We start from the raw sequence: 27190 nt of genomic DNA, 5'->3' as shown, positions 1-27190 counted from the left end.
ACACTGGCCTTTCACCTGAGTGTCACCTGAGGCAGCATTCCCTTACTTAACCTGGGGCGATGTCACGTCTGAAGGTTTTGGTACTGTACCACTAGGAACCTGCTGGATGAGGGTCAGCCCAGGGGCTTGGTCCCTGAGCCTTGTAGACCGAAAGTAGCTCTGGAGCCTGTCTGTGCTGTTCTGCCTACTGCTTGCCTCATTTTCAAGGGCCGTTGGTCAGGTCCCTTGCTTACCCAATATGTAGCCCTTACAGAGGACTGAGCAATGGCGTTCTGGTCACCATGCTTCATATACTCTGATACTAGGTTCTCAGCACCCCTGTGGATGAACTTCCATACCTGCTCACTCCTTCCAGCATATTCCTGAGCATGTCCCCCCCACAGGCCTCTGTCCATTGTTTTCTGTCACTAGTACTGGACACTTGACCCCCAGGGAGAACAGATGATCTGACTGCAGCAATTTGGAGCCCCAGGCCAGAGCCCTCTATGGGCAGACAGGATAGAGGGGAGGGGAGGTCCAGGGGTCATCCAGAAGATGGAGAGGCAGGGCAACAGGGGCCTGGGCTGGTCCTGGTGGTCACCACACTCTTCAGGCCTGTGGAACCTTTTGTTTTAGAGTGAAACACACAAAGCAGCATTGAGATGAGCGCCTACGGGGCCAAGATGGTCAGCAGCCGAGGAGACGCCAGCTGTAAGATTCCCAGAGGAGCCATGGCAGGCGTCTGGGCACAGAGGACAGCCTGCTTAGTTTGTTGGTCCCCATGTGGGTACAAACAGACCCTGAGCCCTCATCTGTTCAGGGTAGATGAGAAAGGTGGGTGGTTCAAGAACAGCTACACGCAGGACCTCGGCAGCGAGCCGACGCTGGCCATGGTCACTGCTCGGCCACAGCCCCAGGGACTGCTGACCTCTGCCTTGACCTTTCCTGCCAGCTCGACACCCTGCATCCCACATGGGATCTCCCGACCCTTACTGGATGGACAGCTCACTGAGAGGTCCTGTCCCTGACGCATGGGGTTGTCTTCTCTTTCAACTTTTGTGTCCGAAGTTTGCTAGTGCTGTGTGTGCGCGCGCGCACTATACTCTCTTTCTGCCCAGAGTCACCTCATGAAAGGAAGTGTGGTGAATGGACTCATGCATCCCTACACTGTAGGTGAGCGAGAATGGCTGTAGGCAAAGCCTCACTTCCTGTGTGGCTGCAGAGCCCTGTCAGTGGAACACAGCTTGGCTGACTGTCTTCCCGAGAGGGTCTCTTTCTGCAGATTTTCATTTACACGCCCTTGCATGTAAATCTGGGTAAGTGTATGCCATGTGGGCATGCAGGTGCTCATGGAGGCCAGAAGAGGGCACCACATCCCCTGGAGCCGCAGTTCCAGGCAGCTGTGAACATCTTCAAGTGGTAAAATCAGGTACTCTAGAAGAGCAGCTCACGTCTTAACCTTTGAGCTCTCCAGCCCACAGAAGATACTCATTGATGTTACAGCCAAGCCCTTTTGCAATGTTGGTAGGATTGTAAGCTAGCAGGGTGGTCCTTTGGAAGAAAGTATGCAGATACCTCAGAATTAAGGTTAGAATTGCCCTTTGATCTAGTAATTCCATTTCAAATAAATAAATAAATAAATAAATAAATAAATAAATAAATAAATAAATAAATAGGTAAATAAAACAGGCTGGGAGATAGCTGTACACATTTGGTCATAGCCAAGACAATAACAGCAGCCAAGAGGCAGAATGGCTCACATGCCAGACAGGTGACAGATAGACAAATGTGGCCTATCTACATCACACACAGAACATTCTGTCACATACTATAACTTGCATGAATCTGAGACAATCTAACCAGTTGGTTAGCTCCAATTACAGTGAGAAACCCTGTCTCAAAATATGAGTTGAAAATAATTTTCAAAATAGTTGACCTCTGCCTTTTCTACCTGACTACACACATGAGCATGTATGCACATACACCACAAGCATGAACAAAAACAAAAGGTAATACTGGCTAGTTATGGTAGATCACACCTTTAATTCCAGGACTCGGGACACAGATCTTTGTGTGTTCAAAGCCAGTGTAGTCTACAAAAAAATTTAGGCCAACCAGTGTATCAAAATAAGACCCTGTCTAAAAACAAGATCCAAAACACCAAATGCAACATTGTCAACATGTCTGAAAACTTTTTGATAATTTTTCAGAAAAAGTATGAATTATCAGTTGAGTACCCATAAGCCAAAGTCCAAAATGTTCAAGTTCAAAACCTTTTGCGCATCATGGTGTCTCTGGTTGGAAACTCCTGATCTCATGTTACGGATCCAACTAAAAATATGGGTGCACCTCATCTTCCAAGTGTGTTTTAAGGATACGAGTCCCATCCCCAAGATACCATTTGTGTGCATGTTTGGGGTGCGGGTACTTATGTGCATATATATGTGGGCATGCGTGTGTGTAAATATTCTGGAATGCGTGGCAGTAGGCATTTCTCAGACAAGGAAAACATGAGCTGATCTCTGTTACGAATTCCTACATTGGAAGCCTGAAGAAATCAGGCGGAATGAGATGAGGCCAGTTCCTAAGCTGTGACGTCAGGAAATGCACAGCCTCAGACGGAAGAGCATAGCTTTAAATGGAAGGGCAGGCACATGTTACCAGTCACATGGCAGGTTCCCGGTGCTGACCGACCAGTGCTGACAGGCTGAAGCTTGTAAGGCTCAGCACAGTCCAGACAGCAGAAGGGAAAGCCAGGTTAACTGTATTCACACATGGGCGATTTAATACATTAGGATGTCTCTTGATGTATAGTATTCATGGAAAGAGAGACTGCTGACTGAAAACAGATATTTGGTGAAGTTTGACTATGCCTTTAAGACCACAGAACTAGGGCCAGTGAGGTTACAAGGGTGTAGTGGTGTGCTACCAAGCCTGCTGACCTGAGTTCAATCCCTGTGACCTCTGGTAAAAGTTTCCCTCTGACCCATTCACACATGCCTTGAGGCATATGAATGTGCCCCATACATAAATAAAACTTTAACATTTTATTTTAAATCACATGTATTTGTCTTACTCTGTGTGGGTATGTGCACGTGAGCACACGTATTTGTCTTACTCTGTGTGGGTATGTGCACGTGAGCACACATATTTGTCTGTGTGGATATGTGTATGTGAGCACACGTATTTGTCTTACTATGTGTGGGTATGTGCACGTGAGCACAAGTTCCCACAGAGGCCAGACGTTGTCAGGTCTCCTGGAGCTTGAGTCACAGATGCTCGTAACCACCCTGTGTAGGCGCTAGGAACCAAACTCAGGTCCTTTGCAGGAGCAGTGTGTGCCCCTAACCATGAACATCTTGCCAGCCCCTATTAAGAAAAAAAAAAAGTAAGGACATAGAAATAAGTATAGCTTGTTATCCAGTTCCTACCAAAGTTTGGAGGCCCCACCATCCAGTATGGCAGTGTACACTGAATTGTTAGTTGAAATTTTCTAACTCAACTTTGTGAATGCGGAGATGGGAGATTTCTGTCTCTGCAGAAAGTTCCAGGCAGTGTTGCATCAGCACACAGTTGTTAATGCACACATCAGAAGTAGTATGCTTGAAGCCAGAAGGAGGAGAGCTGTTTAAACTGTTCTCTTGTATATATGTATGATGTATTATGTATGTATGTGTGTGTGTACGTGTGTCTGTGTGTACACATCTGTGTGGGTGCACTTGCCTGTGCATTGGGGAAGCCAGAAGAGGGCATCAGCTTGTTTGAGGCTAGAGTTACAGGCTTGCTTACACACATGCTGTTTATGCCCCTGTGTACACCCAGATTGTTTATACACGTGCTGGGATCTGAACTCTGGTCCTTAGATTGTGCAGCACATGCACTTCACCAACGATCTATCGCTCCAGTTCTTATCAGAACGACTGTGGAAGTACGGACAGTGCAGTGAGATGCTAATTCAGACGGCTGGTCTTCAACTCAGATCCACAAACAGTCAACCAAGCTGGGTGAGGCATGTCTGTAAACCTAGGTACTCAGGAGGCTGAGGCAGGAGGATCGAAAGTTCAAGGTCTGCCCAGGCAGCTTAGTGAGGTTTTGCCTCAATATAAAGTAAAAACCAGGGCATAGTTCAGTGGTGGGCCAGTTACCCAGCATGCTCTAAGTTGGAATGCACATAGAGGAAAAAGACTTGTAGGAGACTCAGGGTCATTAAGTGTCAGTCATTTCCAAATGCAGTTTGATCTCATAAAATTCTACATATTTTCAACCCTAGCAAGCTAGTTCCAGAACATATATGGAATAGATATACAGCTTTGAAAACAGGTTGGTATGTGTGGGCTAAGAAAGTTTCTGTCTTTAATGTGTTCAGTGACTACTCTAGGTAAAAGCTTAAAACCAGTCCTCACCCTCATGAGCTTATACATCCAAGATCGGGGCGCCAGCAGATCCACTGTCTGGCAGGATCTGCTGGGTCGTTAGCCAGCTTCATGTCCTCACCTTCCAGAAAGAGTGGAGGCTGCAGATTCCTTACAGTCTCCCCAAAGAGAATTCACCTTCTCCACCTTCTAGGTCTGTCACCTTGGGAGTTAGGATTTCAACATGGGTCTGGGGAGAAAACCAACATTCCTTTACTTAACTGGTATTCCCGCAGCCTCCCAGCAGTGGGAAGTCAGATGCCTTCCTAAGATGGTCAGGTACGATCTGGATCCAGCTCAAGCAGCAGTGGACTGTATCTCATGCCACAGGTAGCATGCCTACCCAGGCCATTCCTGGTGGTCCAGGGCCCACAGTGTGCCTGTAACTGGAAGCCAGAATGGAGCTTCGAATAGTTTCCTTCTTTGACATCTGATGGTCTGGTGGGTGTCTGGTGGAAGGCTGGTGGTCACGTGGCTCTTCATTTTTTGGTGCTGGTGTCTGCTTCTGGGTTCAAGTTGGCTGCCTCCGTCCTGTCCTTGCAGTCAGTGGTAAGGGAGTGGACAAGGGGCCGCCACCAAAAAGCAACACGAGTTATCTCTGCTTGAGTCTTAGAGCGGACCTGTTCCTGTTGCTAACTAGCTTCCCACAGAGGGGACACCATCATCCAGCCAGCATGGGAGGCAACCCACGGTTAGGGTGGAGCAGAGTTTGAATGCCGGCACAACCTTGGGACAATGGGCCGGGGTTTAGGGTGAGCTTTGTCTCCAAGACAACCCTCTATCCTCCATGCAGAGAACACACGTGCTGACTCATAGAGTGCTGCTCTGCCTTCCCTGCCTTACACTGCAAGGCGGCGAAACCAAAGAAGGCTCTGTAGGGTTGGGCAGCAAGCTGGTTGTTCTCCTGAGACAGGAGACAGTGTCTCACTCTGTGGTCCAGCCTTGAGCTCTGCTCTGAGCTGGCTCTTTTCCTTCCTTCCTTCCTTCCTTCCTTCCTTCCTTCCTTCCTTCCTTCCTTCCTCCCTCCCTCCCTCCCTCCCTCCCTCCCTCCTTTACATGTTTTACAAAACACATGGGTGGTTTGCATTGGCATTTGTGCAAATGCATGTAGAGGCCAGAGGTGCTCTTGGGTGTCTTCCATCTTGGTTTTTTGGATTTGTTTTTTTCGAGACAGGGTTTCTCTGTGTCGCCCTGGCTGTCCTGGAACTCACTCTGTAGACCAGGCTGGCCTCAAACTCAGAGATCCGCCTGCCTCTGCCTCCCAGAGTGCTGGGATTACAGGCGTGCGCCACCACCGCCTGGCGGGTGCCTTCCATCTTAACGCTTCATTTTACGCATCAGGTAGGGTGTCTCATTTGAACCCAGAGCTCACTAATTTGGCTGCTCTAATTAGCTTCTTTGCTCCAGGGATCCCCTCCCTGTCTCTGCCTCTGGAACACCACCTGCTGTCCCTCCCACAGGGATTGCATAGACTCTGGGGATCCGAGTGACGTCACCCCAGCTCCCAAGCTGGTTCTGTAGTCACGGTGTTGAGCAGATGCAGTAAAAGAGGAGGTGGTAGCACCTGACCCTTGGCAGATTGCTCTCGGATGTGGACGTGCACCACCTGCCAGTGAAACTGCATCGTGTAACGGTGTCGACTTTAAAGTCCACGGCTCCTCACTGACACGCCTCAGGAATGTCCTTACTCCTAAATGCTGTGCGTCAGCAACTTGTTCCCTGTCCAGTTGGTTCCTGATGCCTTTTTAGGATGGACCATAGGCCCGCCTGTGCCTCCAGTCTCTGTCTTTTCAAACCTGTATTCTTCAGAGCCAGTGGGCACAATGCTGCCCTCCTGACCCTGGGCTCTGTTGTCCAGGATGACGGAGGTGCCCCACCCCTGTAGTTAACCATAACCAACTTGCAGGTCCTTTTAAAAGACATATTTAAAATTATTCTCATTTTATCTGTGTGGTGTTTAGCTCTCATGTCCACCTTTTCACAACTACATGTGCATCTGGTGCCCACACAGGCCAGAAGAGGGTGTCCTATCCCCTGGGACTGGGGTTACAGATGGTCAGCAGCCGCGTAGGTGTTGGGAATTGACCTTGGGTCCTTTGGAAGAGCAACTAGTACCCTTAACTGCTGACGCGTCTCTTGAGCCCCCACGACTGTGATTAATGTGTTGATGGAGAGGACGTCCGTGTTGTTGAACAGAGCTCATGTTGTTCATGTTGTTGTTCGTGTGCGTATCTTCGTGTGAACTCACACTCACTTTCCCTGGCTAAATTCCCAGGGTTGCAGTGCTGTGCTGAGAGCCATGTGTGGCTGAAGGGAAACTTCCACGCTGATGTCCAGAGTCTGGTTACTCTGCCGCCTGCCCAGGGCTGGGTGGGTGTTGCCGCCTTTGCTCTCCGTGAACAGCTCCGCTGTAATTTCTGCTTATGACTGTGACTTGGACTTACATACATCGTGACTAATGATGTCGGGTACCTTACTGTGCCAAGTCACCTGTCTTTCCAGGTGAAGGAGCTGTTCAAACCCTTTACTCACTTTTTTTTAATTTGTACTTTATGTGTTACAGGTGTTTTGTCTATATGTATCTCAGTGCACCACATGAGTGCCTTGTGCCCACGGATGCCTAAAGAAGGTATCAGAGCCCTGGAGTCAAAAGCATTTTTTTTTTTTTGAGACCAGTTTGTCACTGATCCTGAAGTTTGCCGGTTGTTTTAGACTGCCTGGCTACAGGCCCTGGATTCTCTTCTGCCCCTCCAGTGCTGAGATTATAGGCATGTGACGGTTTACACGAAGCCTGCGGGTGGAACCCAGGTGCATGGCAAGGACTTCACCAGCTGCTCCAAGCCTGTCTTATAACAGTGGTTTTGCAGAGGAAAGATGCTTTTGTTTTTTGTTTGTTTGTTTGTTTGTTGTTTTTGTGGTCTCAGATAGGTTCTCACTACATAGCCTTGTCTGGCCTGGAACTCATTCTGTAGACCAGGCTGGGCTCAAAATCACAGAGCTTTGCCTGCCTTTGCCTCCAAAGTGCTGGGTTTAAAGGTATTGGCCACATTCCAGCCACATTGTGATGGAGTCGCTTTGTCAGTCCCTCCTCTGACTATTCATTTCTGCTTGCCCTTCTGCGGGCGCCACTCGTGCGCAGCTCTCGTGGTGAGGGTGAGAAAGCCAGACTCCATTTTCCTTTCTTCAGTTGTGCTGAATGTTCTAGCTCTTGCGCATATGAGGGGTAAAAAAAGTGTGTTGATTTTGACAGAGCCACACAAGCCTCGCTGCAGTTTCACTGGGGCAGTACTAACTTGATAACCTAGTTTGGGGAGGCTCGATGTGCGGCCCGGAGCCTGGCTCTCCGCCTCTGGCTGAGCTTGCTCCCAGCACTCAGAGCTTCCCTGGAAAACTTACCTGCTTGTCACTCGTCTGTGCTCGCGTAGATGTTGGGGCCAGGTGCGTGAGTGCGGGTCAGAGGACAGCTGTGTGAAGTCCGTTCTCTCCTCACCTTCACGTGGGTCCAGGGACCAAACTCGGGTTGCCAGGCTTGTGCGGTGAGTGAGTGACTTCGCGTGCCCGCCCAGCATTTGGATTTTCTAGCATGCATTTACTTTAAACTTATTTTCTCTATTTGGAGATGATATGAGTGAGTGTTTTCTGAGCACTTGACTTCCAGTTGTCTACTGGGAGCAGCATGTGGTTTGTAATTACTTTTTATAGACAACCTGGTGGTCTGTGGGAGCTTGTCTTGACCCTTCCTGCATTCCTTAGATTTCTCTGCACACAATCCTGGTGTCTGTAGACAGTGGCTTGCTTCTCTCTTTCCTGACCATGTCTTTGGTTGCCTTGCTTTGCCTGTCAACCTGGGCAGGACAGGGCTGTGTGGGGCACAGGGGTGAGAACCGTTAGGCCAGCCCCAGTCCTGTCTTAAGGGAAGCAAGTCCTTGCTACTCCCCTGACAGGTGCAGACTGAGGGATTCCTTCTCTCCTGGCTTGCTGAGAGGTCTAGCATGAATATCAGAATTGCCTCTGGAGCTTCTGCAGACTACCATATTCCTTCTGCACAGTGCTAGAGGCGCCACACATCTGCAGGTGTTGCCATAGCAACTTCACTTGATGCCAGCTTTCTGTGTCAGTTGACTTCTGGCACCATAGCAAACAGTCAAAGAATCAACTTAGAGAACTCTGATTGCTTTTAGTCTGCGGGACAGTGGGACATCATGATGGCAACGTGGGTGTAAAGAGACTGCACACCTGGCAGTCGGCATTGCCTTTCTATCAACACAGACAAAAACAGCTCATGAGCTGAGGCAGGCCTGTCTCTGCTGCTTTCTGGAAGGTTCTGTGGATATGTTTGTTTTTCCTCTGTCCGGAGCTGGGGGTGGAGCCCTGAGTGTCAGGCATGCTCAGCTCCGTACCCCATGCCTGTGTCTGCTGGACTTTCTGTTTCAGAACGTTTGGGCTTCGTTGACTTTACTTAATAGATAGTACTGCTCTGTTACCAGTTTCAGCTTAGTAGGCTTTGGAAGTTGGGGGCAGTAAGTTGTTACATTGTATCTACTTGTAGAATAGGTATCTAAGATCTCTAGTTCTCGCCTTTATTCCCGATACTGAGAATATTCTCATTCTCTCTCTCCCTCTCTCTCTCTCTGTTTTTGTTTTTGTTTTTGTTTTTTAGAGACAGGGTTTCTCTGTGTGGTCCTGGCTGTCCTGGAACTCACTCTGTAGACTAGGTTGGCCTCGAACTCAGAAATCTACCTGCCTCTGTCTCCCAAGATCAAAGGCGTGCGCCACCACCGCCCAGCTCTCTTGTTTTTTAATCTTTGTTTGGCTGAAGGTTTTATGAGTTTTCTCAGTCTTTGCAAAAGAGTAACATCTGGTTTTTATTTTCTCTATTTCAAGTTATTTATGAGTTTATGTCTGTTGTCTCAGGCTTCGCTGGTGTTCGGTTTGGACTCTCCTCTTCTGCTTTCTTACTGCTTCATGCAGCTTGTCTTGTTGAGTGGTAATCTTTCCGCTGAAACACTGACGCCTGTACAGATCCTGACACACTGTCTTCATACTGTTTCCATTCCGTAGGCTTCTAGTATCCTTCGCAATGCTCTGTTTCTGCAGGTCCACTCCCTGGGTGGCTGTGCTTTCTGGTGGCTGTGCCCTCTCAGTAGCCCTCTCTGTGCCCTCTCAACTGCCGCTTCATCCCAGTACTTCTCCAGGCTCTGCCCGGGTGTGAAAGTATTACACAGAAAGTTCCCAGAAAGAGACAGCTTACAATTTCAGAGTATACCCACCGTCCCAGAGAGTGAGAGGAAGCCCCAGAGTTGTATGTCCAGCCCTACTGGTGACTCGGGTGGCTCATCAGAAGCTGCCCCTAAGTAGGCAAGACTTGTCTCCATGTACCTCAAAGGCTTTAGAGCAGAATATGGAGGTGAATTCATGTCTGCTTCATGGAGGTGGCAACATGGGGTAGGGGTGGCGAGGCCTGGGTGAGCGTCTTCCCATGGCTACGAGCTGTGCTGCTGTGTTGGTGCCGAGCTCCGGCCTCTGGGCGCCTCCTGTTCCTCAGTCTCACCTGATTGCTTTCTGATGTGTCTTCTTTGGTGTTTCCATCCAGTCCCTCCTGGTTGGTGCCTCTCACAGGGACACCCAAGTGTAGCTGTGGTGTCCTTGCAACTTTCTGGGCAACTGGGCAGTGTACACCTAGGAAGTATGCTACAAGTCTGAGCCCTGTGTCTTACAGGTTGTGTAGCCTGACCCTGAAGAAGCTGGCAGTGCTCCGGGAACTGGAAAAGGAACTGCTGTCCGTGGTGATTGCTGTCAAGATGCAGGTAACCCTCACAGACACACACACACACACACACGCACACGCACCACACGCACGCACGCACACACGTCAAACGTGTGGCCAGCCTCACTTCTCACTGAATCCCTGGACTATTCTTGAAGACCCTCACCAGAGCCACCTACCCAGGGCTTTTTTCCAAGCCTCTCCCAGGGTAGTAGGCTTGAGGAGGAACAAGAAGAGGCAGGACATCATGGGGCACTGTGCACTAGAAGCTGCCCTGGTGCTTTTCCCTGTTCTTTGGAGAGCCCGTGATTGGATGAGCTTGTGTCCTACCCTTCTTGGGCAGAGTACCCCTGGTCCTCCAGATGTGTCTACTAGCCCTTTGGGCTGCCTCCGCTGTGGTGGGGACTGCCAGGTTACAGGCTGACTCTCAGGGGAAAACTCCTGGCTGCTGAGATGTAGCTCAGGGTAACCCTCTATGGACGATCCTTCACAGGTGGGTGACATATACAGGGCAAGTGGCAGGCAGCCTCACACAAGGCTGTATGTGTCTGGGTAAAGGGACAACTGTGTATTACTTACCCCGACACTCTGCCAGGGAGTACCTGGGCCCTGCTGAGGTAACCCATTTTTGACCCCTCACCCGTACTGCCAGTGGTATTAGACACACTGTAGACCTGTTGTAATAGTGTGCTTAGCACTGGGCAAGGCTTCCTCTGTCACTCAGGGTCTCCTATGTCACACAGAACCCTCCCGTCCATGCAGGACCCTCCCATTTTGCCCTGAGATGCGTGGTTGGAGTTTAAGGAGGCCTGGCTTCTGTTTATGGTAAAGGTCTGGGAGACCACTCTTCCCTGGAGGTGCCGTGGATGCTTGGCATCTAAGCAGGCAGGCAAGTCTCCACCAGCTTGGCTTTGTGCCAGACTGTGCCCTGTGTCACCTGCACAGTTTGAATCTACTGTGGACATCTCCTGCTCTCCCTGTCCTTTTAAAGGGCATACCCTGTTGGCCCCACACACCCATGCCTGTGCACTGGCCTTCAGAGGCCATCGGTGGGCTGTGACCTGTGGGCTGTGACCTGTGGGCTGTGCTTCGGTGGCTGCTCCTCTGGCAGGAGCTGTTCTTGGTCTTCCACTTCCGTTTCCTCGGCGGAACCTAGGTGGAATCAGGTTTTAATCCCGTGCCCGCCTCCACACCTGGTGAGGCCTTTGCCATGACAGCTCAGAGTGTTGGTGTGAGGATGCTTTCCGCTGGTTCACTTTATTATGTTCTAGACTAGAAGGCTGTTTCCTTCCAGGGTTCCAAACGAGTCCTGAGATCACATGAGATTGTGCTGCCTCCTAGTGGACAAGTGGAAACTGACCTAGCTCTGACCTTCTCTCTCCAGGTAAGTCAGACGCCTGGATAGTGAGGCTTCGCGTGCTGCTTTGGATAGTGACCCTTGGAGCCCAGGGTGGTGGGCACGCGTTGTTCAGTGTCCCGGAGATGATGGACTCATTTTCTCACAAGGGCTCTGAGTGATAGACGTGCCCTGGTCAATTCCTTGGGTGTGAGGGACCCATTGCTCATCAGTTCCCTGAGAGCCTGGGTGTGGGTGCCTTGTCAGAGCCAGCTGTGCTCTTTCTTATTCTGGCCCTCTCTTGATCAAGAATTCTTCATAAACTAGAAGTCTTACCAATTAGCTCTCTTCCTTTCTCATAATAAAGAAAACGGAATGATGAGGTCTGTGTTACTTTTCATTGCTGGGACAAAATGCCTGGTAAGAGGCGAACTTTCGGAGGAGGGGCTTATGCTGGCTCACAGTTTGAGGCGGTTAGTTCATCGTGGTGGGAGAGCTGAGGCAGCTGGTCACCGTGCCTCCACAGTCGGGACGCAGAAAGCGGTGATGGTGGGTGCCCAGCTTGCTTCCTTCAGCCCAGGGCCGTGGACTGTCCCACATCTCAGGTGCGTCTCTCCACCTCAGCCAGCACAGTCTGTGTGGACGATCCCTCACAGCTATGTTCCAAGGATAACCTAATCCAGGAATCCTGACTGGAGTACCTCAGAGCCTGTCTCTGAGGTGATCCAGATCCCTCTAGGTGGCAATCAAGGTTAAGCATCACACTGACAAATACATTATCAAGACAGGGCTGTTTTAGTCTCGTATTCAGCAAAGATTGGCAAGACTGTGGAAACACTGCATTAAGTTCAGAATCCTTGTGGAAGAGGCAGCCTGTCAGCCCAGATCATGTCTGCGTCTGGATTTTGTGTACCACTGTGGAGAATCCAGTTTAGTGAAGTGTAATTTACCAGTTTATACACCCGTGTCAAGTACATGGCCCCATGACTTCGAAGAAATGTGTGTTGATGAACAGCCTACTGTACACTAGAGTTTTACCCTACTTCCAGAACTTACCCTGTGGGAACTGTTTCCTCTGAGTGAACCCTGTCACAAGTGCAGGTCCTAAGCAGTGTGACCAACAGCAGACAGGACAATGGTGCCTGGTTGCCTAAGCAAGGTGCCCAGGGTCATCCACAGAGGGTCCCAGCTGCTCCCACAAATAGGAGACTGCCAGAACCTGCGGCCATGCCGTGTATTGAGAAGGTGCCAGGCTGTCTTCAGAGGTCCCTAAACACGAGAACTTACCCGGAATAGTTTATCAGATCTGTTCCACTAGTGTGGAAGTGTGGAAGTGGATCCCCTGATCTGAACAGCAGGTGGCCTCACGGATGTTGCGGATTCTTGAGAGTGGGTTGAGGAAGGACCCAGGGACCAAGACCTGGGAGGGCTCAGCCATGTTAGCAGGTGCTCTGGGGCTGTGGCTGATGATGGCAGCATGCCACGCTGCAGCAGCCTTCAGGCGAGCTTGCTTGTGCCCACAGTACCCCCACTTCCTGACTTGTACCTGCAGTACCCCCACTTCCTGACTTGTACCTGCAGTACCCCCACTTCCTGACTTGTACCTGCAGTACCCCCACTTCCTGACTTGTGCCTGCTGTACCCCCCACTTCCTGACTTGTGCCCGCTGTACCCCCACTTCCTGACTTGTGTCCACAGTACCCCCACTTCCTGACTTGTGTCCACAGTACCCCCACTTCCTGGCTTGTGTCCACAGTACCCCAACTTCCTGACTTGTGGCCGCAGTACCCCCACTTCCTGACTTGTGTCCGCAGTACCCCCACTTCCTGACTTGTGTCCACAGTACCCCCACTTCCTCACTTGTGTCCACAGTACCCCCACTTCCTCACTTGTGTCCACAGTACCCCCACTTCCTCACTTGTGTCCACAGTACCCCCACTTCCTGACTTGTGTCTTCAGTACCCCCACTTCCTCACTTGTGTCCACAGTACCCCCACTTCCTGACTTATGTCCACAGTACCCTCACTTCCTGACTTGTGTCCACAGTACCCCCACTTCCTGAAGAGAGAAGGCAACAAGCTCCAGATCATGCTGCAGCGCAGGAAGCGGTACAAGAACAGGACGATCCTGGGCTATAAGACGCTGGCCGCAGGCTCCATCAACATGGCTGAGGTAGGTTCCTGGGCAGGTGCCAGGGCTCTAGAACACGACGAATTTATGTATGCGATAGCATCTGATAGACCATTCTCCCCGGCATTAGCAAATCCACAAGTTTGGGCTCAGCTTGGCATCAGTCTGGACCCTTCCCAGGCCCCCAGTCCTATGCTACATAGTGTGGCTGCTCCAGTACTGTTGCCAGCTGTGCCCCACTCCTCAGAAGAGTGCCTGGAGTGTCTGTCCTGGACGCCCTCCTTAGGGGGTTCTCCCTGGATGTCCCCTTAGTCCTTGCTCTGCCCCAGTAGCTCAGATGAGCACATAAACTATGCTAGAAAAAAGTACCTCAGAAAGGCAAGAGCAGAAGCTCCCATGTCTCCTGGAGGCCGTGCTGTTCCGCAGAGACTGAGGAGACAGGATGGTCTTCTAGGCACATGAGCCTCTAAGCTGAGCAGCTGGATCCTCGTTAATATTTGGAGAAGAGGCCACTCAGCACTGGCCATGTTGTTCCTAAGCTGTAGAGCTTTCTTTGGAGTGCCATTCAAGTGTGTAGCTGTGTTGTTGGTGGCCACCTGGGGCTCGAAGGTTGGTTGCAAGCCAGGGTGTGACACTGTCCTTAAAACCCATGGTTTCTGGGCTACCTAGTGCAGTCAGCCACTGTGCATCCAGATCTCTCCATTCTGGCCTAAGCACCTAAGCCTGCCACAGCCTGCTCTCGAAACTTCCCTTGCCCTCCTGGCCTAAGGCTTTCCCTCTGATTCCGTAGGCAGTGGCTGGAGTGACCATCCCCAGAGTACACCTGTGGCTTTAAGACTCATGCCTCCTGTGTCCTGTCACACCTCAGGTTCCCTCACTCAGTGTCTGTGGTTCTCAGAGGCCACTTTTCACACCTCCTACCACCCTGCTCTACTCTTCATCCTCTGCAGCTTCCTTAACTTTGAAACTGAAAGAGGCTGTGGGGGGTAGAGAGGAAGAGTGCCCCCCCCCCCCCCCCCCCCCCGAGTAACTTGGCTTTAGCCCCTCCTGTGGTGACTCAGTGTCACCAGCTTCTGCTAGAGGGTTCCCGAGTGCTGAACTACAGAGCTATTGAAGCAAGAACTGCTACTGTCCGGGGTTGTGCCTAGCAGCCGGTACCAATCCAAGATGTTTCCAGAAGCCCAGCTGCAGCCTGGGGGAGCCAGAGGGAGCGTGAAGAAAGGGGCTGGCAGCAAGGCGGGGTGGAGAGGGGCACAGCGCTTGCCAGGCCTTGTCTGTGCATCTGCCTGGGACCCTGTCTGGACCAAAAGGCACTTTTTAGGTAAGGCAGCTGGTACAGAATATCTTCTGACTGTCCAGCCAGGACCAGTCCCTGAGCTATCGGTGCCTCCTTGTCAGGATGTTCCAGAGAGCAGTAGTCTGCTGAGGTCTTCGCAGGCATACAAGCCTGTCTTTAGCACAAGTCCCTTTTGTTCCCTACCCTCCTAGTAGAGGAAGCCAGAGAGCAGGCTTTCTAGGTACAGAAACTCCACCTTATCCTGACTCACATGCACACATACACACCATGCCTACACTGCATTCCCCCACATTACAAGCCTGGGTGTCCCTCAACCCGTGTAGTCACGTACTGGTGCTGCAGAGGTCAGCTTCTTAATAGACACACATTTTTGAGCTTCCGTTCTCACTTAGATCTGAGGTTACCTTAGGGAGGTGACAAGCACTTAGTGTATCTGTAGAGTTAGGTGAGAGAGGTTTTCCTCCATGTATCTCCTGTGCGTACTTTGCACATGAAGGCCCCAGTATGTGGCCTGGGGCGGCTGCCTGCCTGCCTGCCTTCCTAACTCAGTTTCTAAAATGTTGGTTAAAAAAAAAACAAAAAATGTAAGCATCCTTTAAATTTATTTTCTTTACTGACCAGAGTTGTCATCCTAATCAGTTCCCAATTTTTAAAAAATATTATATGTGTTTATTTGTGTATGTGTGCATGTGTGTGCACATGTGTGTTGAGGCCAGAGGACAATTTATGGCAGTAAATTTTTTTTCTACCATGTGCCTTCTAGAGATTGAAATGAGGTCATTGCAAAGCCTTTACCTGCTGAGATATCTTGTTTGCTCAGGTACCATTTAAAAAAAAAATCTATAAAATTTTAACATTTGAATCTGATCAAGAGGCCCCAAAGCAACTTGTGTGCCCTGTCAGGGACAGGCCCTAGCATCTGTGCCTGCTTTTGAGGTGATGTCAGGGCCAGGACAATCGCTGGGTCAGGACTGGTTCCTGCTGCCCTTGCTAGCTGCTCTGTTTCTCCTTCACTCCTGTCCTCAAGAGTCTTTCTACATGTTTCCCCGAGGCTGGGTGGCCCCTACTGTCACACCCCGTGGCTGCTATGACATGCTGGACAGTGGACAGCTGTAAGTGGGGGTAGGAATGACTTGAGTGATGTCCATGGACAGCAGGGGTGCCAGAACTGACTGGTCTATAGAGCCACTCCTCTGTCTCTGCAGTCAGAAACGCCAAGCCTGGCACTGACCTCCCTACTCAGCCAACCTGCTTTGTCCCTGGGCTTCCTCTAGTTTCCTGCCCAGCCTTCCACTCAGTGTGCCCCGCTCCTGAGTATTGGAGCTCTCTGGGGTGGAAACCCTCCCGATATCTAGAACCATATTCCACAGGTGATGCAGCACCCCTCTGAGGGTGGCCAGGTCCTGAGCCTCTGCAGCAGCATCAAAGAGGCCTCCGTCAAGGTGGCTGAGATCTGGATTGTCTCCCTGTCCAGCCAGCCCATCGACCATGAGGACAGTACAATGCAGGCGGGCCCCAAGGCCAAGTCCACAGGTGAGTCACTGCCTGAATTCCTCTGCTTCCCCTGCTCTGCTCTTGTCTCTTCCCACCACACGTGTGGGAGGCTGGCCCAGGGCGGTTGGAGAAGGTAAAGTCTTTTGGGTTTTTCTCCAGCTAGAAGCTTTGGGGGAGTCATGTGTACTGTTGAAGTTTATCTATAAGTTCTCTGAACCCTCGATGTATAGGTGCCATGGGTCTATCCTGTAGCCTTCGATGCTATAAACACCTGGTTTCTCGTGTGGAGAAGGTGCTTGGCCCCTGCCATCTGCTGCTACAGTCACAATGGGGGTCGCTCTATTTCCCCTGCTCTCTTGTTCCACCAACATGTCAGCAGGCGTGTTCCTTGAGACACCAGTGCTGTGTCCAGTTCCCTGGTCTGCATAGGTGTCTCCTTATACCTCCCCTGTGCTCCCAGGGGACAGCCATCTTTTGTCAACTCGTTGCCATGGTGTTGGGTGGAATCTATAGGTGCTGTCCCTTCTGTGTGCTCATTCCACAGATAACTACTCTGAGGAGGAGTATGAGAGCTTTTCCTCTGAGCAAGAGGCCAGTGACGATGCTGTGCAAGGACAGGTAACAGTCTGAGCCTGAGATCAGGGAGGTGCCTGACACCTCCCTCTTCCACCTCTATAGATCAGAGGCTGGGGACTGACGGGGACTTCCCTGAGCTAGCCCATATGAGGGCTGTGGGTCTCAAGTGCCACATGGGATGAGAAGGGACCCATGTGTGCCGCACCTGTTTGCGTCCTCCCTGGGGGCTGGCACACGTTAGTGGGCATCTCTGCAGGGTTTGAGACTGTTAGTAGCTGACTGCCCAGCGATGGCCTCCCTCACGCTGTGATGGGGAGGGCCTGCTGCGTAGGCACTGTGGCCTCAGGCTCTCTGCATGTCTACACAGGATCTTGACGAGGATGACTTTGATGTGGGAAAACCCAAGAAGCAGCGGCGCTCGATAGTAAGAACGACGTCCATGACCAGGGTCGGTGGAAACTAGTTTACTAACCCTGGGGAAGGGCGAGGAGGGTGGGCAGGCTGGGAGGCTCACTGCAAGGCTGTGGGAAAGACGACTTTGACCTGGCCTTTACATGGCCTGAAAGGGTCTCTGAATTCCCATGTGCGGGAGTCCGGAAGCCTATCTGATGAGCACCTGGTGGTTATTAGGCAAGATGGACATAAACCAGATGAGGGTGTCTTCTGGCTGCCGTTCTCTCTTGCCCCGCTCCAATTTTACATGGTCACGGAGCCCTGGGTATCTGGAGTAAGGCCTCAGGCCCACAAGCCTATGTGTAGAGGCCATTGGGTGCTGTTTTCCTGTCAGTGCAGGACTCAGACTCGCCATGTGTGGGGCCAGTTCCACTTTTTCTTGGGACCTGGTCAGCCAGCACAGAGACTCAGCTGTTAGGCCTTTCCCATGGGAGGAATGGGGGATAGACTTCAGCCAGTTCTCATCCTGCCCGTGACCACCAATGGACCTTGAACCCCCCGGGGCCCAGCACTAGGTCCCCCCTTGTCGATACTGACCAGGGGCAGCACTGTCAGCCTTCGGCAGGTTGCGAGAAGGCTGTGTGTAGACAGTGGCCTCAGTCCAGAAGCTCAACATAAACTGGTCTCCCCTGAGCCCAGGCAGCACAGGCAGCACAGGCAGCACAGGCAGCTGGAGTTCCTGGGCAGCCTGGGCGTCCTCCCTGTTAGCCGCAGTTCTGTAAGAGTAGCCATACCGAGAGGACAGTGGCTGGAGCAGAGGCACTTCAGCCAACAGTTCGAGCAGCTTGACTGAGCTCCGTGTACCGGTACAGGTGCCTGTCTCCTCCACCACAAGCTCCCCCAGGGTGGCACTTTCCTCCTGAGGTGGGGCCAGGACAGAACGTCCCTGGGAGGTGGAGCTGTGGGCGGTGCCAGAGAGCCTGCCTAGGACTGCAGAGCCTCCCTGGACCTCGGTTGCCCTCAGAGGGTGTGGACTGTCAGCTCCACGGATATTTCTAAGTCTGGACTCAGTTTGTGTTTTCCAACACTAAGAATGTGCACATGGCTGTATGCAAAAGCTGCATCCAGTTTATACTTGTACAGTGTGTGAGCTGTGTCTCCTGTCCCGGTTACTGAGGGACTGGAATGCGTTCCTTGCTTTGCCCCGGAATGCGGCCCTCCTGTCGTTGTTCCTTACACGAGCCTCCTGTGCTTCTGCTCTTGCAGCAACAGAACTTCAAGCAGAAGGTGGTGGCGCTCCTGCGCAGGTTTAAGGTGTCAGAGGAGGTGAGTGGGCTGGGGCTCTGATGGGCATCATGCTGGCCAAGAAGTGCTCCTGCGAACCTCCAGGCTAGATCTGGTCTGAACTTACCATCCATGGGCCTGCCATCCTGGGTGGCAGCTGGGAGAGAGAGGCCAGCAACTGAACTCCCAAGCGGTAGTGCCCCTGTGGAAAGACCCGGTAGAGAGCTGAGCACTGGTTTATATAAACAGTGTTTTGGGGAGCAGTTTCAGGTTCATAGAATTTTTTTTCTTCTTATTTCCCCTATTTATTTGTAGAAGAAGAAAGACTGTCCATGCCCCAGCTCCCACCGAACATAGCCTGTTCTGTGGCCAACATACGTGACTCTTTAGTTTCTCGGTATTTCTTTAAACCCCAGACTTAGGTACTAAATTAGTTCATAATCCAAAGAAAATCACAAAACAGTCAAGATTCTGTGCCCACAGTAGAGAGGGGACATTTGGATGATAGATCCTCAGAACACATGCTTGCCCTCTGCGTCCATGCGTGTAAGGGGCACACACACCCAGAGCTGCAGGGTTCCCACGTTCCCCATCCAGCCACAGCACTGGCACTTCTCAGCAGCTCCCCATGCATGCAGGCACTGGGAGTGGCACTTCTCAGCAGCTCCCCACGCATGCAGGCACTGGGAGTGGCACTTCGCAGCGGCTGGCCTTTCTTTGGGGCCAGTACCTGTCCCGGGACACCATCAGCCTGTTCCAGTGGAGTAGCCTCTGGGCCCTTATCTTGAGGCCTGCACCTCTGTGAGACAGACCCAGAGTAGCTGAAAATGATGCACAGCAAGGAAACTACCTGCCTAGGGCTACTATAGACTCTCTGGTGGGTTTGACCATGGAGTTCCATCTTTACCAAGCAACAGGGCTGATCTCAAAATAAACCTGACATGTGCAACTTTTGTTATGGCTTCTGAGACTCAGCCTAAAGTCTGGAAAGTTTAGCCAATATCCTGGGTCAGGGCAAGAACTGTTTTGTTTTCATAGAAATAATCTCCCACATTGTATAGGATTCATGCAAGTTACCAAGCCATGTGAGCTGTTTCATATCTGTTCTGTACCATTCCCTTGTATGTAAGGAAAAGAACATCTAGCCACAGCTCTGCCTCTGTATCTCAGCACTCCTCGGTACTAGGAGCTGTGGATAGGCACTGACTCTCACTCACAACCCACTAGCTATCCTGGAGTGTGCCCTCACCTGTGTAGGACTGTAGAGTATCTTAAATAGTCATTGTGCTGTAACTAAACTGGGTCTTTGTAACCAAATACAGACCAGCTGTCGAGACAGCTCAGCAGTTAAGAGCACTGGTTGTCTGCTCTTGTAGAAGATCCAGGTTCCATTCCCAGCACATATGTGGTAGCTCACAACCATCTGTAACTGCAGTCCCTGGGGACTCAATGCCCTCTTCTAGCCCCTCCCCCCACTGTTTGTGTCTGTCTGTCTGTCTGTCTGTCTGTGACGTACATCCGAAGGATGCCTTTCATAGTTTTGGAGACTGGAGGGCCAGAGTCAGTGCTGGCAGATTCTTCTGTGGTGAGGGCTGGGTCTTCCCGGAAGCTGCAGCATCCTCATGCGCTCATAGCATGAGGCAGCAGCGCTAGTCAAGGCCTTTTACCGATTCACTTTGAGGGTTAGATTCCAGCATAATTTTGGGGGATACAACATTCAGATCAAAACATTCTGCTCCTAGATCAGAAAATTCATGCCCTTCCCTCACACAAAACACATTCATTCTATTCCACCAGCCCTTATAACCTCAACCAGATTCTTAAAATACTAGAGTGTCTGCAACTCTCTACATCAGATGTGGCTGAGCAGGACTTGTCCAGGTGTGTGCAGGAAATCTGTGCAGAGTAAGTTATAAGACCAGCATGGGGCAGAGATTCTATTAGAAACGGAGAAAAGGAAACTGATATAACTGCTCCCCAAAACCAGCAGGGCAAGGCATCCTGCAATTCATTCATTTATTAATGTGTGTGCACACGTGCACATGTGTGCTTGTGCACGTACTTCTGCGTGCACGCGTGTGCTTGTGCATGTACTTCTGCCTGTTTTTCACTCTACCACATTAGACCCAGGGATCGAACTCAGGTCCTTAGATTTGGCAAAAATATTCTTGATTTTCATTGGCCTCAAACATTGAATCTTTAAAAAAAAAAAAAGGATTGATTGATTTTCATAGGTGTGACTGCTTTGCCTGTGTGTGTGAGTACACTGTGCGCATGCCTGGTGCCCAGAGAGATGAGAAGAGGAGGCATCGGACCCCCTACAACTGGAGTCACAGTTGGCATGAGCTGCCGTGTGGGTGCTAAGAGCCAAACTCCATTCTCTCTGTTCCCCAGACATTGAATCTTAAGGCTAGAGAACCCTTCTCTGGCTCAGTAACTGCTGTCAGGACACACTGGCTTGGAGCAGAGGTTCTGGGGCCTGGTACTGCACCCCACAGTGTTGCTGGGCGCAGCCTACAGGGTCTTACATGGCAGCCATGAGCCTGGCTCTCCTGGGCTGGTGCTGTGGCCTTTCTGAGCACACCACTGCGTGGTTTCTCTACTCTACTGGAGGGGGTCCTTTTAGACATGAGCCTGTTTCCACCTCAGACCTCTGCCAGGCATAGATAGCACATCCTCTGACAATCCATTTAAAATACATTTTTGCAAATGCTGAGAGTTGGCACTTAGAGTTGCTGTGCCATCTGCAGGATGTTCCCGCTGTCTGGGTCCTGTGAAGACAGCTTTGAGACAGAGGAGCAGCCACTTGAACCTGCCTCCCTTAGGCCGTCAGCGGGAAGCATCTTTGGGTCATCTCCATCCAGAGCAGTCCCTGCTCCCTCTGTCCATTACCAGGCTCTTCAAACTTTAATTTTTAAAATACTTTATTTTTAATTGTGTATGTATATGTGTGTGTGTATACAAGTGTGCACAGCCACATCAGCTTTTAAGTAACACTGGGGCCCCAAGCTCGGGTCTTATACAGACACACACACACGGGGGAGGGGGGGGGGCTTGCACAATTGAGTGCAGTGCCCACAGAAGGCAGAAATGGGCCTTGGATTCCTGAAGCTGGAGTTAAGAGCTTTGAACTACCTGGCCTGGGTGCTGGGAACTTAACTCTGGTTCTCAATGAGAGCTGTACACACTAGAAACCACTGAGCCATCTCTCTAGCTCCTACTTTGTTTCTTTACAATCTGGTCTGGCTGAGACTTTTCCAAATCTTTAAAATTCATTTCTCTAAATTTCTATCTCATTTCCCCCCTTGCACTTCATTGTAAACTGTCAAGAGAGTTCAAGAGGCTCCCTCTAAATTGGAGGTTTATTTTGTCAGATACCCTGTGTTATCACTCAGAATCCGTAAAACACCTGGATCTACCTGTAGACCTACCAAGCTCTTCTGCTTTGTCATCGGTGACCTTTCCTCCAGTTCCCAGAACCACACACTTTGCTTTGGGCTCGGCTCTTTTTTAACCAGCCTCCTGTGCTGTCGCTGCATAGCTCCCTGCTGTTGACATATGGAATGCAGCAGCTCTCTGCTGCTCTGTGCAGGCTAAGCCATAGGTGATCATCTCAGGCTGTGGAACGCAACAGCCGGCGTGTCTTGCTCTTAGTTTTGGAGGCCGGAAGTCCAAGATCGGGACTCAGCAGATTCAGAGTCTGGGGAAAACCTGTTCTTCAAGGACAGTGTTCATCCCTATGGGAAGGAGACAAGCCACTCCCGCAGCTCTGTGTCAGTGGTTACTGATCTTCGTGAGAGTTTACCCTCTTTCCCGAGTCACTTACTGGAGGCCCTTCAACATGATGCTCAGAAGTTTCTCTTGGTAGACACTCTGACACCAACTCTGATCAGTTTGCCTGGGGGAATAGAGTATGGCTCTGCCAGCCAAGAGGACTTCCGGGAGAGAAGAACTTCATATCTCGGTCAAGGGGACAGGACCTCATGGGCTGTCCAAGTTCAACTATGTGTGATTTACAAAGTGTGAGCACTGTGTTCCAAGCACGTCCTTGCCAAACTGTTAAAGGGTAATCATATTGAAGGGTGAGGTGGGTGAGGTCTCAGAGGAGATCCCAGTTCCTAGATTAGAGAAGTTCAGGAGGTGCTGGGAGGTGGCCCAGGGACTGGAGTGTTACTGCAGGAGCTTGAGGCCCAGTGTGGGTTCCCAGAGTTACTTAGAAGCCGATGCTGATGTGGCTGTGCACACTTGTAACCACAGTGCTAGAGTAGGAGACAGGAGGATCGCTGGGGCTTGTGGTCCAGCTGACAGTTCACTGTGGTCCAGTGAGAGAGATTGTCTCAAACAATAATGCAGAGAGAGACAGGGGAGATAATTGATATCAACTAATGTGCTCTGACTACTCAGAAAGAGAGAAAGGAGAGAGAAAAGAAAATAGAGTAGGATGTTTTGTCAAGGAAGCGTGTGTGCACTGTTTGCCCGCCTGCTCGTGTTCCCGCACATACCCTTTGTTAGCCAAGTCGTGGCACCAGCCTCTGTGGGCGCTCCTACATGTCAGCATCCATCACCTCAGGTCTTAGATTCAGAGCAGGACCCCGCAGAACATGTTCCCGAGGTGGAGGAGGACCTGGATCTTCTCTATGACACGCTGGACGTGGAGAACCCCAGTGACAGTGGCCCTGATATGGATGATGACGACAGCGTCCTTAGCACCCCCAAGCCCAAGCTCAGGTAAGCTAACCCACGTTGAAACTGCCACGTCCAGTGAACCTGAGCCTAGACGGGGAGTCTGAGCTGCCTCATAGTCTCGTTCTAGAATGGTCTGAGTTGGTTTGGGTTGACCTGTGGTTATGACCCATGTTTTGCCTTAGGGCCACCACGGGCTTGGTCAGTTCTCATAGGGTAGACCAGGACATCCTGAGAGGAGGTTACATGGAGTGAGTCCAAGGTTGGTGAGTAGACAGAGCCAGGTAGCTTTCCCCATGGCCAGAAGCAAAGGATGGCTTTGTAGAAAGGCAGGTGTGGAAGGGCATAGCTACTCCTGACCCACAGGAGCTAGGTCTGGCACCTTTCATAGGCAGAGCATTCCTCAGGGTGAGTGGTAACCGTGTAAATGGACCACCGTGCTTGCATGTCCTTGGGGACTAGAGACAGGCAGAGCCATCTGGAAGTGGGAGAAGAGCATCAGGGAAGGACTTGAGCTGGAAGGTTCTCTGTAAGGCCAGAGCTTGGTCCCTGAGCAGACTGCAGAAGAACGAAGGGCCCTAGAGTGTCCCTCTCCATCCCCCCTCCCTAGCAACAGCCCTGAGTACACTAGAAACTGCAGGGGTCTACTGTGCAGGCAGCAGAGGGTAGCCCCACCCAGTGCTACTCCTTGGTTTGGCTGAGAGGACAGATGGGCACACCTAGCCTAGGGCAGAGAGAGGGAAAGGAAGGCAGGCCAGTCTGCACGCATGTACTGTGGATATTTGGGCCTGGAGAGGCTGAGCCCTAGGATGCTGTGTAGACTTCAGTCTTGGTGTAGCTGCTGAGGATGGGGAGACTCAGGATGTTCAAAAAAATTAAAGATGCTTCATTTTTAAGTTTTTAACCAGGACAATACTGAGAAGCACACACAAGAGCTTTGGATTTCTAGTGTCTTGAAGTTAACTAACCATAACTCTCAGCGATGCCAACACTTTATTCATTACTGCTGGGCTTGGTTTCTCATGCCTGTAGTCTCTGCATTTAGGAAACTTGGCATTGGAAAACTTAAATAACTGAGTTTAAGGGTAGCTTAGCCTATAGAATGAGACATTGTTTCAAAAATAAACTCTAGCACCTATTATGCTTCTGGTTCTGGGGTGGCATCCTCAGGCCTTGACTTTTTCTACCTGTGTCTTGCTGGACTCAGTCCAGGTGTTAAGCTGATGGTTTTGGGGATGTCCTCTAGGTCAAGCAAGCCAATGTTCCTGTGTTCCTCCACCTCAGTCCCCCTGTCTCAGCACTGCTTCTTCCTGCCTCATTTGAGGCTTGAGTGTGTCCTCTGCTGCAGTGTGACCTCTGCTGGGTCACATTGGGTTCACCCACAGAGTCCAGTTCCTCCCCATCATGAGCCCCATGACATTATGTTGGTGCAGTCCCTGGCCAGCTAATGCCTATAGTTCTAGGGCAATGTGTGATCACCTGGTACCATGATCCTAAGTAGTCACAAATGACACCCTGCATCTGCAGTTCTCTGCAGAGCCTCCTTATCCACATGGACCAGCTGAGATCCCGCCAGATATTTCAGCCTGAGTTCTGTAACATCTCTCAGTTTTCTGCTTTCCTCGTCTCCTTGTCCTTCACTCACACACTTGATCTGCTGGAGCCAGATACATTTGTCCAGGTTGATCTGATTGCCAAGAATTAGCCTGGCTGACCCAGAGTCATGCCTGTTCTGGATTAGTCTGAAATGGCTTGTCAGACTTGGTCTGATGTAGTTGGTGTCAAATCGTGTGTTGGTCTGGAACAGTCTGAATGGGTCTTGAAGGGCTTAGTTGTTCTGGACCTGCCCATGATACCGTTGTGCTGTTGAAAATGTTCTTCTGATTCCTGTAGTCCGGTTGTAGGTCTCAAGGTTCTCAACAAGGCTATTTTAGTTAGGATTTCATTCCTGCAAAGAGACAGATACCATGACCACAGCAACTCTTATAAAGGAAAACATGTAATTGGGGCTGGCTGACAGTTTCAGAGGGTTAGTGCGTTATCGTCATGGTAGGGAGCATGGCAGCATTGAGCTGGAGAAGGAGCTGAGAGTTCTGCAGGAGACTGGGTCTGCATTGAGCGTAGCTTGAGCATAGGAAGCAGTGACACACTTCCTCCAACAAGGACACACCTATTGAAACCACCACAAGGGGCATCCAGTGCCAACAGCCACTCTCCTTGTGGTGTTGGCTGCCTCACCTGGGGTGAGCGACACAAGTAGATGGGGTTTTCTTCTTGTTTTAAATTACATTTTATTGTGGGAGGTGGCATGTGTGTGCCACAGCACCAGAACGAAGGTCAGAGGACAGATTGCTAGGGTTGCTTCTCCTCTTCCCACTACGTGGATCCCAAGGATCAAACTCAAGTCTTAAGGGTTAGCAGTAGGTGCTTTTCCTCACTGCGTCCCGTCCTCAGCAACCCTGGAACACTTTCTCTGCTGCTGACTGCATAGGCAGTACAGGAGACTGCCTATAGCCATGTCACTGCAGGAGGAGTTGAGTCACTGCAGAATCTTGCCATGTGTGCGAGGCTCCCTCAGGAGCAGGTGGTTAGTTACACAGTTCTCCCACAGTGTGTCTTTGGACGTTACTGTCTTCTGTTGCTGGGGTCCATGCTGCTTGCCCTTTCGTGCAGTGGCTCGAACCTCACTCTCAGTGTATCGGGCATCTAGGGAATGAATATCTACTCCTTTCTTCATCCAGGCCGTACTTCGAAGGGCTGTCTCACTCCAGCTCACAGACAGAGATAGGGAGCATCCACAGTGCCCGGAGCCACAGGGAGCCCCCGAGCCCGGTGAGTAGGCCATTCTGTGCAGCGCTGAGACCCTTGGACCAGGCCGGGCATCCGCGTCCTCCTTTCCAGTGAGTCCTGATGCCTAGCCAGAGTGCTCCTAGCTGATATCTCCTGGGCCTGGGGTTCTGCCCAGTAGCAGGTGCATCTTCTGATGCAGTCCTGAGCTCTCAGTCTGCGAAGAGCCTCGCTAGTCCCCCTGGGCTTCCTCCCATCCAGAGGTAGACATCCTGCTTCTACAGCACAGCCAGTTCCTGTCTCCTCATCCCCAGGCTGATGGACCTGAGAAGACAAGATCCCTGGGAGGCAAGCAGCCCAGCGACAGCATCTCTGACACAGTGGCCCTTGTAAGCAGGCATGGGGGGCGTTCGTCTGTCTGTCCATATGCAGCTGACCTCAAATGTACAGACCTGCACATGGGGGGTTGTGTTCCCATACTCTGAAAACACATATACCACCTCCGGAGCGACCAGACTGCCTGTCTCTGTGGACATCGCAGGGTATCTCCGGTGGATGGCTGTGTTTCTAGCCTTGCTGTCAGACCCAGGCCCTCATGGAGTCTCTTTGAGAATGTGCAGGGTGGGTGGGCTTTCCAGCAGGTTTGGTACTGATCATGGTTGGTCCAAGAGCTACTCGTAGGAGAGGAGTACCTCTCCGCTTGCATGTGACTGTGCCTTATGCAAGACCTGAGGTTAGAGGAAGTCCAGAGCGTTAGCCCAACTCAGGGCACACGGGCAGGAGAGGCACGGTAAACATTCCTGCATTTGGTGCTTGTGGCTCCTTTCAACCCCTCAGAGTACACCGGCCCCCCGGGAAGCATCAGGGCAGCCTGAGGAGAGCCCCGAGGCTGAGACCTCTACCTTAGACGTGTTCACTGAGAAGCTGCCTCCCAGTGGAAGGATCATCAAGACTGAGTCGCTTGTCATCCCCTCCACCAGGTGTGGGCTTTGTGCCGAGGGACTTTCGGCACCTTTAGGGCAGGGTTATGGGAAGCCACTCAGTTGCTAGCA

General features: G+C 51.1%; 1 protein-coding gene across 7 annotated transcripts in view; it reads left to right on the top strand.

Annotated features, from left to right (window-relative positions):
* Pacs2 (phosphofurin acidic cluster sorting protein 2) overlaps window positions 1–27190 on the top strand; it is a 58785-nt gene that overhangs the window by 18121 nt on the left and 13474 nt on the right. For 5 of the 7 annotated variants that reach the window (XM_052184880.1, XM_052184881.1, XM_052184883.1 and 2 more), the window contains 11 exons: window positions 10111–10198; window positions 11453–11542; window positions 13541–13666; window positions 16292–16454; window positions 16960–17033; window positions 17359–17439; window positions 18651–18710; window positions 23239–23396; window positions 26093–26183; window positions 26453–26527; window positions 26976–27118. In XM_052184880.1, coding sequence (XP_052040840.1) covers window positions 10111–10198; window positions 11453–11542; window positions 13541–13666; window positions 16292–16454; window positions 16960–17033; window positions 17359–17439; window positions 18651–18710; window positions 23239–23396; window positions 26093–26183; window positions 26453–26527; window positions 26976–27118 — 1149 coding nt within the window. The remainder of the gene's footprint in view (window positions 1–10110; window positions 10199–11452; window positions 11543–13540; window positions 13667–16291; window positions 16455–16959; window positions 17034–17358; window positions 17440–18650; window positions 18711–23238; window positions 23397–26092; window positions 26184–26452; window positions 26528–26975; window positions 27119–27190) is intronic. The other 2 variants (XM_052184882.1, XM_052184885.1) reach the window with 1 other exon arrangement.

Source organism: Apodemus sylvaticus, chromosome 6 (assembly GCF_947179515.1).
Source record: "Apodemus sylvaticus chromosome 6, mApoSyl1.1, whole genome shotgun sequence".
Lineage (NCBI taxonomy): Eukaryota > Metazoa > Chordata > Mammalia > Rodentia > Muridae > Apodemus > Apodemus sylvaticus.
This window is presented reverse-complemented; position numbering and strand designations above follow the sequence as displayed.